Genomic DNA, 13,243 nt, shown 5'->3' with positions numbered 1-13,243 from the left:
TCCTCTCCCTCCCCTCTTTTTCTGAAAGCCATTGTCTATACGGTCGTCGCGGTTTCTCAGCGACGCGGACGTGGCGTGGGAAGGTTCGCAGGGCCTTAAAGTTCGCGCCGTTCAAGGTGAGGTGATATGCACGGGGAAGTCGAGTTGCGCCACTCTAACCCAATTTATGTATCAGAGCACGTTGTTGTGAAGCTGCATTTACACCAAAATCGATGAGCGTTTCCTCTCGCGAATTGGTACGCTCGTAGAACTTCATTACAGTTGTCATATGATGAGTTCGTCGCTACTTGACTATTCCATGGGGAATTTCTGGGACGCTCATGGAATAACCCACTCCAGAAGTTTCCTATATCCTAAAGCTAATTAGCTTGTCTAGTAGTACGGCAATTAGGACAAAATTTATATATGCACAGTCGATACTACTGTGCACCACGCAAAAGTTTATAATTATAATGTGTCGTAATTTTCTTTCCTAATCACATTAGTTAATAATGTTATATTAATTCAAGTCAATTTTTTATCTACACTACAATAATTAATAATGTTAAGTGTTGATACGCAATTATTGTTTCCTACATAAACTTTTTGAGAAAATAATGTTCTAATAAAGATTATTTCTATTTTGAGCGTCGTAGCGATTACAAATTAACATTGGTATACGTATATATGGCGGGATAACGTAAAGCTATTAATTATTTATTTAGTTGACTCAAGAAACAAATGGTCATAATTACGTTACCAGGTTATCGTGTTGTTATGTCAGAACAAAGACTGCATTATAATTGCAAATTTATAAATCTAGATTTAAAAACACACGGCATACCGTAGGATACGTATTTAGGATTCGCACATTGTGCACGCGGATTAAGGAGGACGCGCCAAGCCCTAATTAAGTAATTACCGAACGCGATTAATTCGCAGCTGTAACTAATTAGCATCCATCCGCGACGGGATGAATAATAGCGCGTTTCAGTGGGGCAATGGGCCTTTCTCGTCTCCTCCACCTCCGTATCTTTAATTAGATATTAATATGTAACCCGGCGCAGCAATCAGCATTTCGACGCGCATACTAATCGGTCGGTATTGTTTATTCTTTTTGTTACAGCCGGAAGAACGCGATCATTCTCAGGACCCAGCTGTCCGTGAGGGTTCACACCATCATAGGTGAGTACCATCATCGTGGATTTCTGATTTAAATCTCGCGACGGGCTCCCACGATCCACTTGGATGGATCATCCGTGCCGACCGCGCGCGCTGATTCCTCGACCCTTAACAGGCAGCGTCGGGTCGAGCCTCGTTCTAGTTACTCGGTCACTTGTTTCGGTTCACCGACAACGACGACCTTCTGCTAACTGTAACGCTGATGCTGCAAAGCATTGAATTTTGATCATGATAATTAGATAATGGTAGAAGTATACAGAATGGGATTAAATGACATTACGATGTTTTATGTTTTAATAATTTTATTTTATTAATTTCTAATTTTGCCTAACTAAAATATATTGATAATTATAAGTATATTAAAAGTAAATAAAATTGAAAATTAATGGAATTGAATAAATAATTAATACCTTCTCAATTATTTTATTTTAAATCAATTTTATATAGAAAATAATATGAAATGTATTTCGAAATCAAATAATATTATTTAATATTAGATAATGAAAAGATATATAAAGAAACTATGCTTAAATACATTCCTGTTAAAAAATAAACTTTCTAAAATTAAGAAATGTATATGAATGAAATGATTAAATACATTTATTTATATGACTCGTTAATATACAATTCTGTAAATAAAATTTTTTAAAGCTATTCAATTAATACGTATATTTTTTTTTTATTATGTGTGTGAACTACAAATAATACGAATAACTTTGCAGTTATAATTTGTAACTTTCTAATATTATTTTTAATTATATATAGAATAATTTTATTACAAAATATATTTTAGTTAAATCATTAGTAGATATTCTAGTTATGAGGTCACTTGTTTCGGTTTACCAATAATAGCGACCTAACTGATAATAGTGACAATGCGACCAATCAATGATTGTGGGTGAATAGTCACACACATTTAATCATCATAGCACCAAGAGGTCCAAATGTACAAGAGCCGTATATCATTAATATGAATAACTTGTACTAATTGTGATACTGACATACGTCCAATCGATGACGTCTGATAGACAAACACGTATATAGTTAATCATAATAATGTGTTTGTAGGAACGTAGATATTTTTTCAATAGAAATTTTACATGTAAATTACTTGCAATAATATGTAGCGTGACTAAGAATTATCGTAAATTTAAACACGAATTTTTTAACTAATTTAAGGGGCCTCTTCTGTAAATGTTAACGATATCGTTATGTGCATTCCACAGCTCTATGGCATATTATATCTACGCAAAGCACGTAATAATGTCGTTAATGTTTACAGAATAGGCCCCTAAGATTGATATCTTTTTTAAATCATTATAAAAGTTTTTAAAAAGATAATCCACGAATTAAACTTCCAGTATACGTATTATTTATCATTTTAGTTTATATATTTTTTACTGTAAGATGTATTTTATAAAATACTTCTAATTTACAACGGAGCATATAGAATAAATGTTTACACAATAAAAATAAAAGTAATAAAAATTTATTAGCTAAATTGAAAATAACATTTATTTAAATAACTCATTCCTATATTTTTATGGGATAACGTTTTATTAAAATAATGAATTTTTATATTTTTATGTCGCATTTATTATGATAATCTTTTAGTATTTTAAAATAATGTCTAATATCTCTTTTTTAGAAATTCTAGCAACTCTTTAATATTACAAAGCTTCTTATGATCTAAATTGTACGAGCGGTTATAGAAACAATGAATAACAAGTGCATAATTAAATTTACAATATCTTTAAGCAAAAGAATATTATCTTTTTTAAATATACACCATGCCATAATTATACAATGTCGCAAACAATGAGCTCTTGTTGCCTGTTGATAATTAGCAAAGTAATGACTATGCCGTTGAGTGCGGAACCCTGTACCTGCGAAAATCAAGCTAATCCTTTATCGTGGCTCAGCGACCATCCATCACCGACTATGACAGACGGTACTTAATCACGCAATGTCGAATAAAAACTCCCTTCGTTCTACATTTTTTTACCCGTAGCGTTACAAAAATCATTATTGAAATTACAACAAATAGCGGCAAACACATATATCTCTGTTTGATTCTTTCATCGCCAGATTTCTAGCTAACAATTGAAAAGCATCCAAATATTTATGTTTATATCTGAACTGTTTAATATGTTACAAAAATATGTAAAAATTCTTTAGTTCTTTTTCTTGTAAGACTTTATCTCTCTCTCTCTCTCCCTCCCTCTCTTTCTCTTTCTCCCTCTCGTAGAAGAAGTAAGAGATTAACATGATTATTCAAAATTCGTGCGTGTGCATAATGCTTTTAGATTTGTAATAGTTATATAATTGTACCGTAAATACATAACATTAAATATGTAGCACGAATATTGCTAAAATGTCTAATATAATAATGCTATGAATCAGGAGTCTTCGATTTTTCTTCTTAAAAACAAGTGCACTCTTTCTCGGCGATTACCTTAAACGTTTTTCTTGACATAATAGAACGAACTGGAATATTACGAGAAAATTGAATCGTGTGATGTAGTTTTCTGAATTACTGCATCTGAATTTTATGCGCTTTTTATCAGCAAGCGAGTCTTTTCTGAGTAAACGAGCAGTGATTTGTTGTTTTATCAGCTTTGTTTTGGAAACGATTTTCTGTAAAAAAAAGACGTATTATTTTGATAAGCTTGTTCTGATTAAACCTTATTATGTTTGAATTACTATAATTACCAACATTTAATGACTTATAGAGAAATAATGTCTATGGGCTCATTTATATTTTTAAAACGGGTTTTAATAGCTTACCTTTTACTTACAAGTTTGCAGTGTGTTTGTTTTTATGCCGAACCTGCGTATTTATTTCTTTTGTACAGATTATTAAATCACTTTAAAAGTAACACATTTAAAAGTTTAAGAAATGTTTTGAACAGTTTAAGCATTTTAGAAGCTTTTAAAATTTATATATTTTTAGAGTTTATTATTATTTAAATTATTTGAATAAGATTTACTTTTTAATTAATTTTATTACAATGTTTTCTGAAAACCATAATAAGGTACGTAGAAATGTTACGCGACGTATAATAAAATTTGTTTGTCTGAATAAAATCTTGTCCTCTACATTCATTTCCATTAACATTGTTACATTATTTCTGTTAAAATGAGGATTCTGTATAAGATGTTCAGACAAGCTTATTTGACTTGCTAACATCAATTTCTTGAAAATAAGCAAAGGTATTGCTTGCGTCTTTTCGCAATGTAAATTATTCCTTACGGGATTGGTTCAGCTGTCAGCGCTATTTCCTGCCAGTAGACATTGCTATAATTGTTATTAACATTATACTTCTTTATATAACTGAATCAATTGTAATCAAAAGATTTTTTATTGTAGTCTGGTTATATATTCTCAAACGTAATAATATTTACAGAAATTATATAAAGTATTCAAAAACTAACACACTTTTATGCAATTATAAATTTTTTGATAAATTTTAAAACGTCTTTCTCTTTTCATATTTCTTACTCTGTTCTTATTACTTCTTACGCATTTCTTTTTAATTTTCTTGTAATAGATAATTCATAATGATGCTTTAATGAAATTTTTACAAATTTATTTAAAATGTGTATTAGATATATGTAAAAACTTATTTACTTGTACATACTGAAACATAATTATTCATATTCTTTTTATTTCTTGTAATTAAATAATTACTTTTAAATAACCTTTGTTTTTTTTCTGCGTCTTTTGTTTTTCCAGACAAAAAGCTAGCAATGTTAATATTTTTTATGTATATACATTTATTAAATTTGTTAATAAATAGTAATCTTGCTGAAATGTTCCATAGATGTTGAATATCACAGAGAACAAAATTTGCGATCATGTGTGTCGAGTACACCTGCGGGCTCTGTGTCCTGGTTCATTGAACTCTGTGAAGGCGGTGGAGGAGATAATCGAAGGTACAGAATAAGCAAGAAAAAAAAGAAGTTTCAAAAGGGCAGAGGGAGGAGCGGAAGCCCCAAAGTGGACCATGCCGTTTTACATATTTTAACGGTTCTCCGTGTACCTCCGGTCTTCATGAAATTCGTCTGTCTTTTTTTGTTTTGATCTTTCGTCTCTTCTTCCTCCTGTGCGACTTAACATAGCTTCGAAAAGTAATAAAAAGAGTAATAAAAATGACCCTATCTTGCAAGAATGTCTTGCGTATTTTATTTATACCTGAATACGTGCAAGCTATTTGAAGTGACAAAAATATCAAGAAACGGAAATAAATAAAACTATTACAGAATAGAGTTTCTAAACAAAGAAAAATTAATAAGAAATATAATATTTGTAACGTTTGCATAACTAAAATCTTTTAATCTATACATAATATTTCTTCTCATATTTAATTTTCTTAGTACATTTAATATAAATAGATACTTTTGCAATAAATAAATATCTTATGATATGTATAACTTATGACAAAAAACCAAGAAATAATTAGAGATCTAAAAATACGTGATATGATAGAATACTAGTATTATCACACATTATTAATACAATAATTCACTAATAACATATATGATTAACTATATAATCCCTTAGATAATGATAAAATTTGCTAGACGATAAATGTGATAAATTTATTTTACTTATATTACTATATATGTGTTAAATATTAAAATAATAATTATTACATTGTTTATTTGAAGTTTTTGTTAAAAACATTATTGTTATTGCGTCCTCCTCATTCTTCATTTATCCTTTTTCATTTTCGCATTAATACGTGCAAAGTGTACTCACTGATATTCATGCGGCAACGAAATATCGCGATGAATGATTCCGCTATTCTATTTCGCGCACCCGCGAACCGATCAAATATTCCGCGGCTGGCCAGTTAACCGGACGCATTACGTAGCACGCGATGCGTGCCACGAGAGCACGTTTTCACATATCACGCGACACACGGATTCGGATTTCGCTCACGCCGAGAAATCTGGCAATAGTATTCGGTTGTTCACGAAATGGATTAGATATTTTAGTAAATTGTTATAGAATTTTTTTGAATTCTAAATTTTTAATAAATTGATCTTTAATGTATCTCGGCCATTTTCTAAGAATATAGTGATATTTATTTCTCCGAAATTTTCCATTTATATAATTTATTAAATTAAAATTATTTAAATAATAAGGACTCTTCTAATTTTCACAGCATTTACTTTGGAAATATCATGAATGTTTCACTCAGAATAGAAATTATTAAGAACCAAATTACAATTTTTAATATACATTTTACTGTTATATATCGTTTATGACATTTTATTAAAATTATAATTTTATTAGATTTGATGAAGGCTAACTCACATCCATATCATCATTATATAGAAGGATTTTTTCATGTGTATAATTTTTTAATTCAAGATACAAAACAAGAAAAAATGTGATACGCTACAGAGATTAAATATAGTTTTTTGTTTAATATTCTTGATATTTCTATATTTTCAGTACTCTTCTCTAATTTGGTTCCTCTTGCTATTCTCATATTAAAGCAGTGTTGCGTGCCAATTGGCATCATCTATGAAGTGAACAATCATGGATAAAAATAACATGTGATAATAATCACATCATATGAAACACTATGATATGATTCTCTATCATGTTACATTTCTTATAAATTAAATGTCGCCGATGTTGTCTATTTTTAATTGATCCAATTGATTCCATTGATCTTTTCTCTTAAAACTTGGACTTTGATAAAACTACTCTAGACAATTATCTAATATAAATGTAAATTAGATTTTCTCAATAAAATGGGTTTTTATATTTTTAATATTAAATTTTTTATTTATTCTGAGAATGCACGCAAATGCTTCAAAATTTATTAGTAATTTCTGTCTTTTCATGAAAATAATGTTGTTGAATATTTTTAAGGTAGTAAAGTAATTAAGAACAGATTTGCATGCCTTTGAAAAAATTTAAAATGCATAAAATGTTAATTTCTCTCCTGCCAAACGCAAATGGGACTCTAATCTAGAAACAAGTTGGTAGATTATCTACAGTAGCCTAAGATAATAAGTGTTTAACGCTGAAACCTAACATTGATTGGAGTGAAAATTAAGCGAAAGAGGATCTATGGACGACAATAGCGCATTACGGCGTAGTCACGGCAAAGTTGCTTAGCAGCGAAAAGAAGATACCACGCGGAGACAGAGAGACGGAGCAAAAAGGGTCGATGGGGGGGGACGGAGACCTTTGCTTATATGGTCACTGATTACGGAGGGACCAAGGGCCCCAGGGCCTTGGGACCGCTATTCTTAGAAGACGCGTCGTTCGTTCTCTCTTCCTCGCCGTCATCCTTTCTCCCCGACTCCTTCGCGTACCCTGCAGCGAGCTCCTAATTACCTTTGCTTGCATATCTCCTCTCTTTCTCTTTCTCGCTCGTTTTTCCCGTCACTCTTCTCCTTGGACCATCTCTCTCCTGCATGCATTATGCATTTGGAGATCGCGTGATAGCCGTGGATTATGCGGTCGCACCGGGCCTTCGTTTCCGCGAAAGAAATCGCGAATTGGGTTTGCCATGCCGCGATCCGTGACTTGGGCAGACGAAAAGGCGTGGTTACGTAAAAAATCGCAAACAAGATGTGGCCACAATAAACGAAAAGTACCTTTATATTTAAATGCTGCCGTTATTAAACACATTCTTTATTAAAAAGTTAGTCCCGTAAATAGAAATTGAAATTTTTATTGCCATCAATTTAAACAAATGGGATCGATGGTAAAAAATGATCTAAAAGTAGATAGTAAAGACAACAAAGAATGATCGATATTTTACATATTATGCTATTAGATGGTTATATTTATTTTCGACCAAGCCGTATAGAAATATGAGAAGGGGAAAAAGAGAACGAAGTAAGGGGGAGAGAGAAAGAACAATGACAAATTGCGCTTATCAAAGATCGTAGACAGAAACTACCTCTCGTATATAATACATAGTACTGACATGTCCAACTTTTCTCGCCTTGTTTCCGGGGTAAAATTTCTACTGCATATATTCACAGCATATTGGCATATTCCGCGCTTTTGCACGATAACACGTTCCACTAGACTCATTCGTTTTTTCGTCGTCCTGACGAACTATCCGCGAACTTCCGCAATAGAATCAGAAAATTCCGGTATGGCCGGCAAATTGAATTTGCCCTGCCGCACCGCCGATGAAATGGAATTCAATTATTAGTAATACGGCGAATCGGTGGGTCATGATTGGAAAAGGATCGCGTACAGGTTGGCGAGAGAAAAATGGTCGCGGAGACGGAATGGAGATTTTCGACCGGGAATTCAACATGTAAAATTGATGGGACTTAATTACGAACCTGTGTTTAATTGCTCCCCGATACTTGCTCCGTTGTTTACCCGATAAATAAATCCATTCGAGGGAGAGCGGAGTCAAATGGTGAACTTCTCAATGGGATCATGAATCCTCCCGAGAACGAAGAATACGTTGTATAGGTTGTTGAATACGGCGCGGCGCGGCGGTATGTTGAATATGCGCGCATTCGCCTTGTTTATCATTGATTGTATGGGTCGTTGAGAATTTAATGAGAAAATTTCGTAAAAGCGTTATTTGAGGAAACTTTGTGAAGATTAATAATAGCGTCTATGTGATAAGATGCTTGGATATCAAATTAAATTTATTAAAAATTACGATAGATAAAATACAATTATTTTGAAGTTCGACTGAATAGCGGAATAACATCTTGGAGATAATTTACTGAATAAAATGTTTTATAGATTTGGCATTTTATTTTGTAACATTTACATTTGAATGAAATACATATATTTGAAGACTATTGCGGAAAGAAATTAATTTTGTGAAATTACATTAATTGTCACAATTACTTATCCGCTTAGTTACTTCATTAGTCCATCATGATAAATTTCTCCACTTACCGAGCTGGCATTGACACCGCACTTCATTAATCCTGTTGTTTTCGTTTGGTGATACTAAAATTAATCTCGGACGATGAAGGTTCCCCAGTCTCGCCCGAGGGCCGGATTCAATAATCTGACGGCAATTTATATCAAATTAGCGGTGCACGCGTGCGCGGTCGCATGGAATTGCCGCGATGGAAGAGGCTATGGTAAACGGCGGCCTCTTCATTACAGCCGCTTTAAGTACCGTGATCTGAAAATGGGGTCCTTTGCAAAAAGGGGGCCCCGGACTCGCGCAACAATGCGCGCGAACGCGCCCACGACGACGACGGCGCGCATGCAGTATTATTATAATAAATGGTTGCGTGTTGCTTGTCTGTTGCAGAAAAATTGCTGAACAGCGAGGGCCGCGAGCTGCGACGGGCTCTCTTCTCCCTCAAGCAGATTTTTCAGGTGGGTTTGCAATTCGCGATGAGATAGAACGAGCGAGAAGGCCGGAAAGAATGTATAGTGGATGTATAGTGGGACTGGACGGGTGAGCAGTTGCGGTGTATGCGACGAAATTGAGCGGATATTTTTGCGCGAAGTTACTTGTCCGACGAGTAAATTATTTACATGGCGATTCGAGCGAGTGCATCTTCCCCACTCTTGGTCGAAGACGCATAGTTTTATCTCTTTTCTTCAAGAAACCTGACCTGATCAAGAATGAAGAGTTTAATTAAGTATCTGGTGGTTTAAACTCATAATATTTGTTTTTTAAAGTTATCCACGAATAACAAGACAATTCATGTGTATATTGAATTAAAATCTATAATGTAGTAATTATAACAATGAATATAAAAAATGTTTTAGTATTGCATTCGTATTTGTCAGTGTCTAAATTACAAAACATTATATTTTCTTGAAATAGTGTGTACTAGAAAATGTAAAAAGAGAAAACAGTCACATTAGCCTGAAATCTTAGATCTTACATTTTATATTTGCTAACAAAACTATTGAAAATAATTCGGTTATTATAAATGTTTAATATTCAAGAGTATAAATACATTATGTCTGAAATCTCATTATTAAATAATGATTTTTGTCAATTTCTTTTTTTTTAATTCCGCAACGATATTCTACTTTCTTCGTAAACGATTTTCTTTCATTGATTTTTTATTTCGTTGAGAAAGATGGCTCTTCGACATAAAAACTAGCATGTAAATTAAAGCACATTTTGATCAGTTTTTTACCGAAATGTATTTAAATTCATTATCTCTTCGATATTTCATTTATTTACGAGATGAACAACACATACACTTTCCCTTTCTTCCTCTCTTTCTCTGTTCAAGCTATTATCTGCGTATTTCTTTTGTTATCTATAATTTTAAAAAGATTGAGATTATTGGAAATACTAAATTTTAATTTCGTTCTTGCAGTGAACGACAGAGGACGGAGAGTTAATTAAACTTTGCCCGCATTTAACAATCCTTCCGATTATTGCCACTGCGGGTTTCAATCTTCATCACGACCCTTTCATCACATGTATCCCTCATATTCTTGCACATCCTTCGTTGTTAATCCGTACAGCTAATCGAATTTACCGTAGGCGCAAATCAATTGCACGTCCGCCCCCGTATCTAATCTTGTCGCAGGGACACGTCGTGTAACCATATATTTCATAATTACTTCCACGAGGCGTCCGATATGCGAACCTGCCCTTTATCTCTCCCCTTTCGGCTAGTTTCAAGTTTCCCTTCGCGGCGCAGAAATTGAGGAAACGCATCGACGCGACGGTACGAGTTCAATTTCGCTTCTTAATCCGTCGAGCTAATCGAGTCTATGTCGCGCCTAAGTCCCGTGTAAACTTCCACCGTCTCCCGGTTGGCGGGGGAGAAGTGGGAGAGGGGAAACACTGGAGAATACCCAAGTATATACGCGAATCAGAGAAGTCCGACTAGTTCGCGAACGGCCGTGGCACCGGCTCGGCGCCGCGGCGCGCGGCGCCTTGGAAACGAGGGGGTTTAATCAAACTTGGTAGATTTTCCATTATGCCCGCGACTTTGCGCCCGAAGCGGCATAACTAATTCCATTTAACCCCGGCTGCACGGTAGAACGGGTTGAGCTTAGGTGGTAATGTAGAGGTAAATCACGCTGCCGTGACGTCGCTGTCAGGATCGCGGATATCAGCAGCTATGTTAGTTTTTCTACGTTTTCTCTGAAGTTTCTTCCAACTCGGAAAGCTTGCCCGTACATCCAAAAAATTATATAAACCCATGAAGATGTTATGAATCGAGATTTGCGATTGTTCGAGTAACAACATAAAAATTGCTTCTGAAATCTGAATAAATATTTAATAAAACTTTCTGTTATATAAAGAAATAATTAATAATTGTAATAGCTAAGAACTATTGATTATTCTGATCGATTTTATATTTATTCTGATGTAAAGTAATTACACGCGTAATACAATGTTTAACACGTAATGCGATATTTTTTTACATTAAAGTTTTTTACATTAAAAGCTTTCCGTTCTGACATAATAAAGAAGCGTACCTAGCAGCAATAAAGGCCTTTAAGGAAACATTTCTGCAAACAGTTTCCTATTTAGAACATCAACGTAGATTAATTCTGTCGCCTCGTTAAGTTGTAATGAAATTGACTTATCGTGAATTCGAATTTTCCAGGAGGACAAGGATCTGGTGCACGAGTTTGTGCAAAATGACGGACTTGCCTGCCTGATCAAAGTCAGCAGCGAAGCCGACCAGAATTACCAAAATTACATTTTACGAGGTGAGTACTTTATTCATTTATTATAAAATTGAAGGGTAACTGCGTCCCTAATGCCCGTCTACAATTCAATAAAGTCTAGACCTTTTCTCGCTTAAACCGTTCTCTTATTATTATCGATAAAACTTTCATTTTCTTCAAACAAATTGAGATTTTCCTACACGCGTAAGAACAAAATGATATTTTTAAGTGGTTTACTTATAAAAATTATTTTTATTTTTAGGACTAAAAGTATTATATATTAAACATATACACGATCTTTTAAAAAATGTGGTACATTTTTTCCTAGATAAAAGAAATATTAAGAAGTACTATTCAGTTCTGTGACAGAAATAATTTATATTATTTTTCCTTTAATGTTCATAATTAAAAACTTCTAGTTATTACTAATTATTCGTTGGTTATTCTGATAGTTTTCCAACAAAAATTAGATGATGATTATATGTATACCTATAGTCTTTTTATAATTAATCAAGATATATTGCCAATTATATGAGTCCCAATTATAATACAATAACGAAGTATGTCATCGATATATATTATAAAGGCTAAAAAAAACTTTTATCTCGATGTCTTTAAATTCATGTGCAGATACCTTATCTATTAATCACGATCTCTATAAAAATGTCCAATTAATTTTTATAACTTGTAAATATAGCTATTGTTGTGGCGTACCGCCAACAATTCAATAACAATACCAGGAGATGATTATTCTATAACTTCCGCAATAACAGCAGCAGTCGGTGCATCCAATTAGACGGCGGGAAAGTCCTATCGTAAACGGACCCGCAAATTGAGTTAAGAGAACGATATGACCTTGCCGGGGTAACATGCGCACCGAGATTTCGTGGTAGACATAGACGCTCTCTACGCGCGCGCGCGCTCCCGCTTTGCCGCAAGTAACGATAAGATAATACCGGCGTAATGTAGCTAACGTTTAACGAGCGAGGCATCAACGTCCCTATAGTCTTTGCCTTTCCAAGAAGGACGCGGCGACGATGATATTGCCATCTAAAAGTACGGCGAGCGAGAGACGGTGACACCAGGTGTTAACGCGCCGCATTTACGAAAGCGTCAACACGTGGGAGCCACGGTGGCTCGCAGCTACTCGTCAAACCCGCGATGCGTCGCGAATTATGAATGGCGCTCTTTGATCGTGCCTTTCGAGTGCGATATCTCGGAGCCGTGTTCAAGTACTTTGTAAACCGCCGGCTTATACGCGAATGAGCACGCTAATTTCATGTTGTAATCTTGTAATGCATTCGTCGCATCCATCTCTGTATTAGAGGGGAGACTGAAGCGAATCGAGAAACACATAATAAAGCAGTAAAAAATACGAGAAGCAAAGATTTTGATATTGCAAACGCAATTTTGAGAAGTATAATATATTTTAAGATAATAAGAATAATTGAATTTATTTTATTT

General features: G+C 34.0%; 1 protein-coding gene across 3 annotated transcripts in view; it reads left to right on the top strand.

Annotated features, from left to right (window-relative positions):
* The window catches only part of Fhos (Formin homology 2 domain containing), a 133,572-nt gene that overhangs the window by 90,892 nt on the left and 29,437 nt on the right, over window positions 1-13,243 (top strand). For all 3 annotated transcript variants that reach the window (XM_071714971.1, XM_071714972.1, XM_071714969.1), the window contains exons 3-5: window positions 1,106-1,164; window positions 9,435-9,502; window positions 11,716-11,821. In XM_071714971.1, the coding sequence (XP_071571072.1) occupies window positions 1,106-1,164; window positions 9,435-9,502; window positions 11,716-11,821 (233 nt within the window). The remainder of the gene's footprint in view (window positions 1-1,105; window positions 1,165-9,434; window positions 9,503-11,715; window positions 11,822-13,243) is intronic.

This window comes from Temnothorax nylanderi, unplaced genomic scaffold (assembly GCF_030848795.1).
Source record: "Temnothorax nylanderi isolate EJ_2023f unplaced genomic scaffold, tnyl_v1.0 TNYL_tig0151_pilon, whole genome shotgun sequence".
Lineage (NCBI taxonomy): Eukaryota > Metazoa > Arthropoda > Insecta > Hymenoptera > Formicidae > Temnothorax > Temnothorax nylanderi.
The sequence above is the reverse complement of the archived record's forward strand: the minus strand, read 5'-3'. Positions and strand labels throughout refer to the sequence as shown.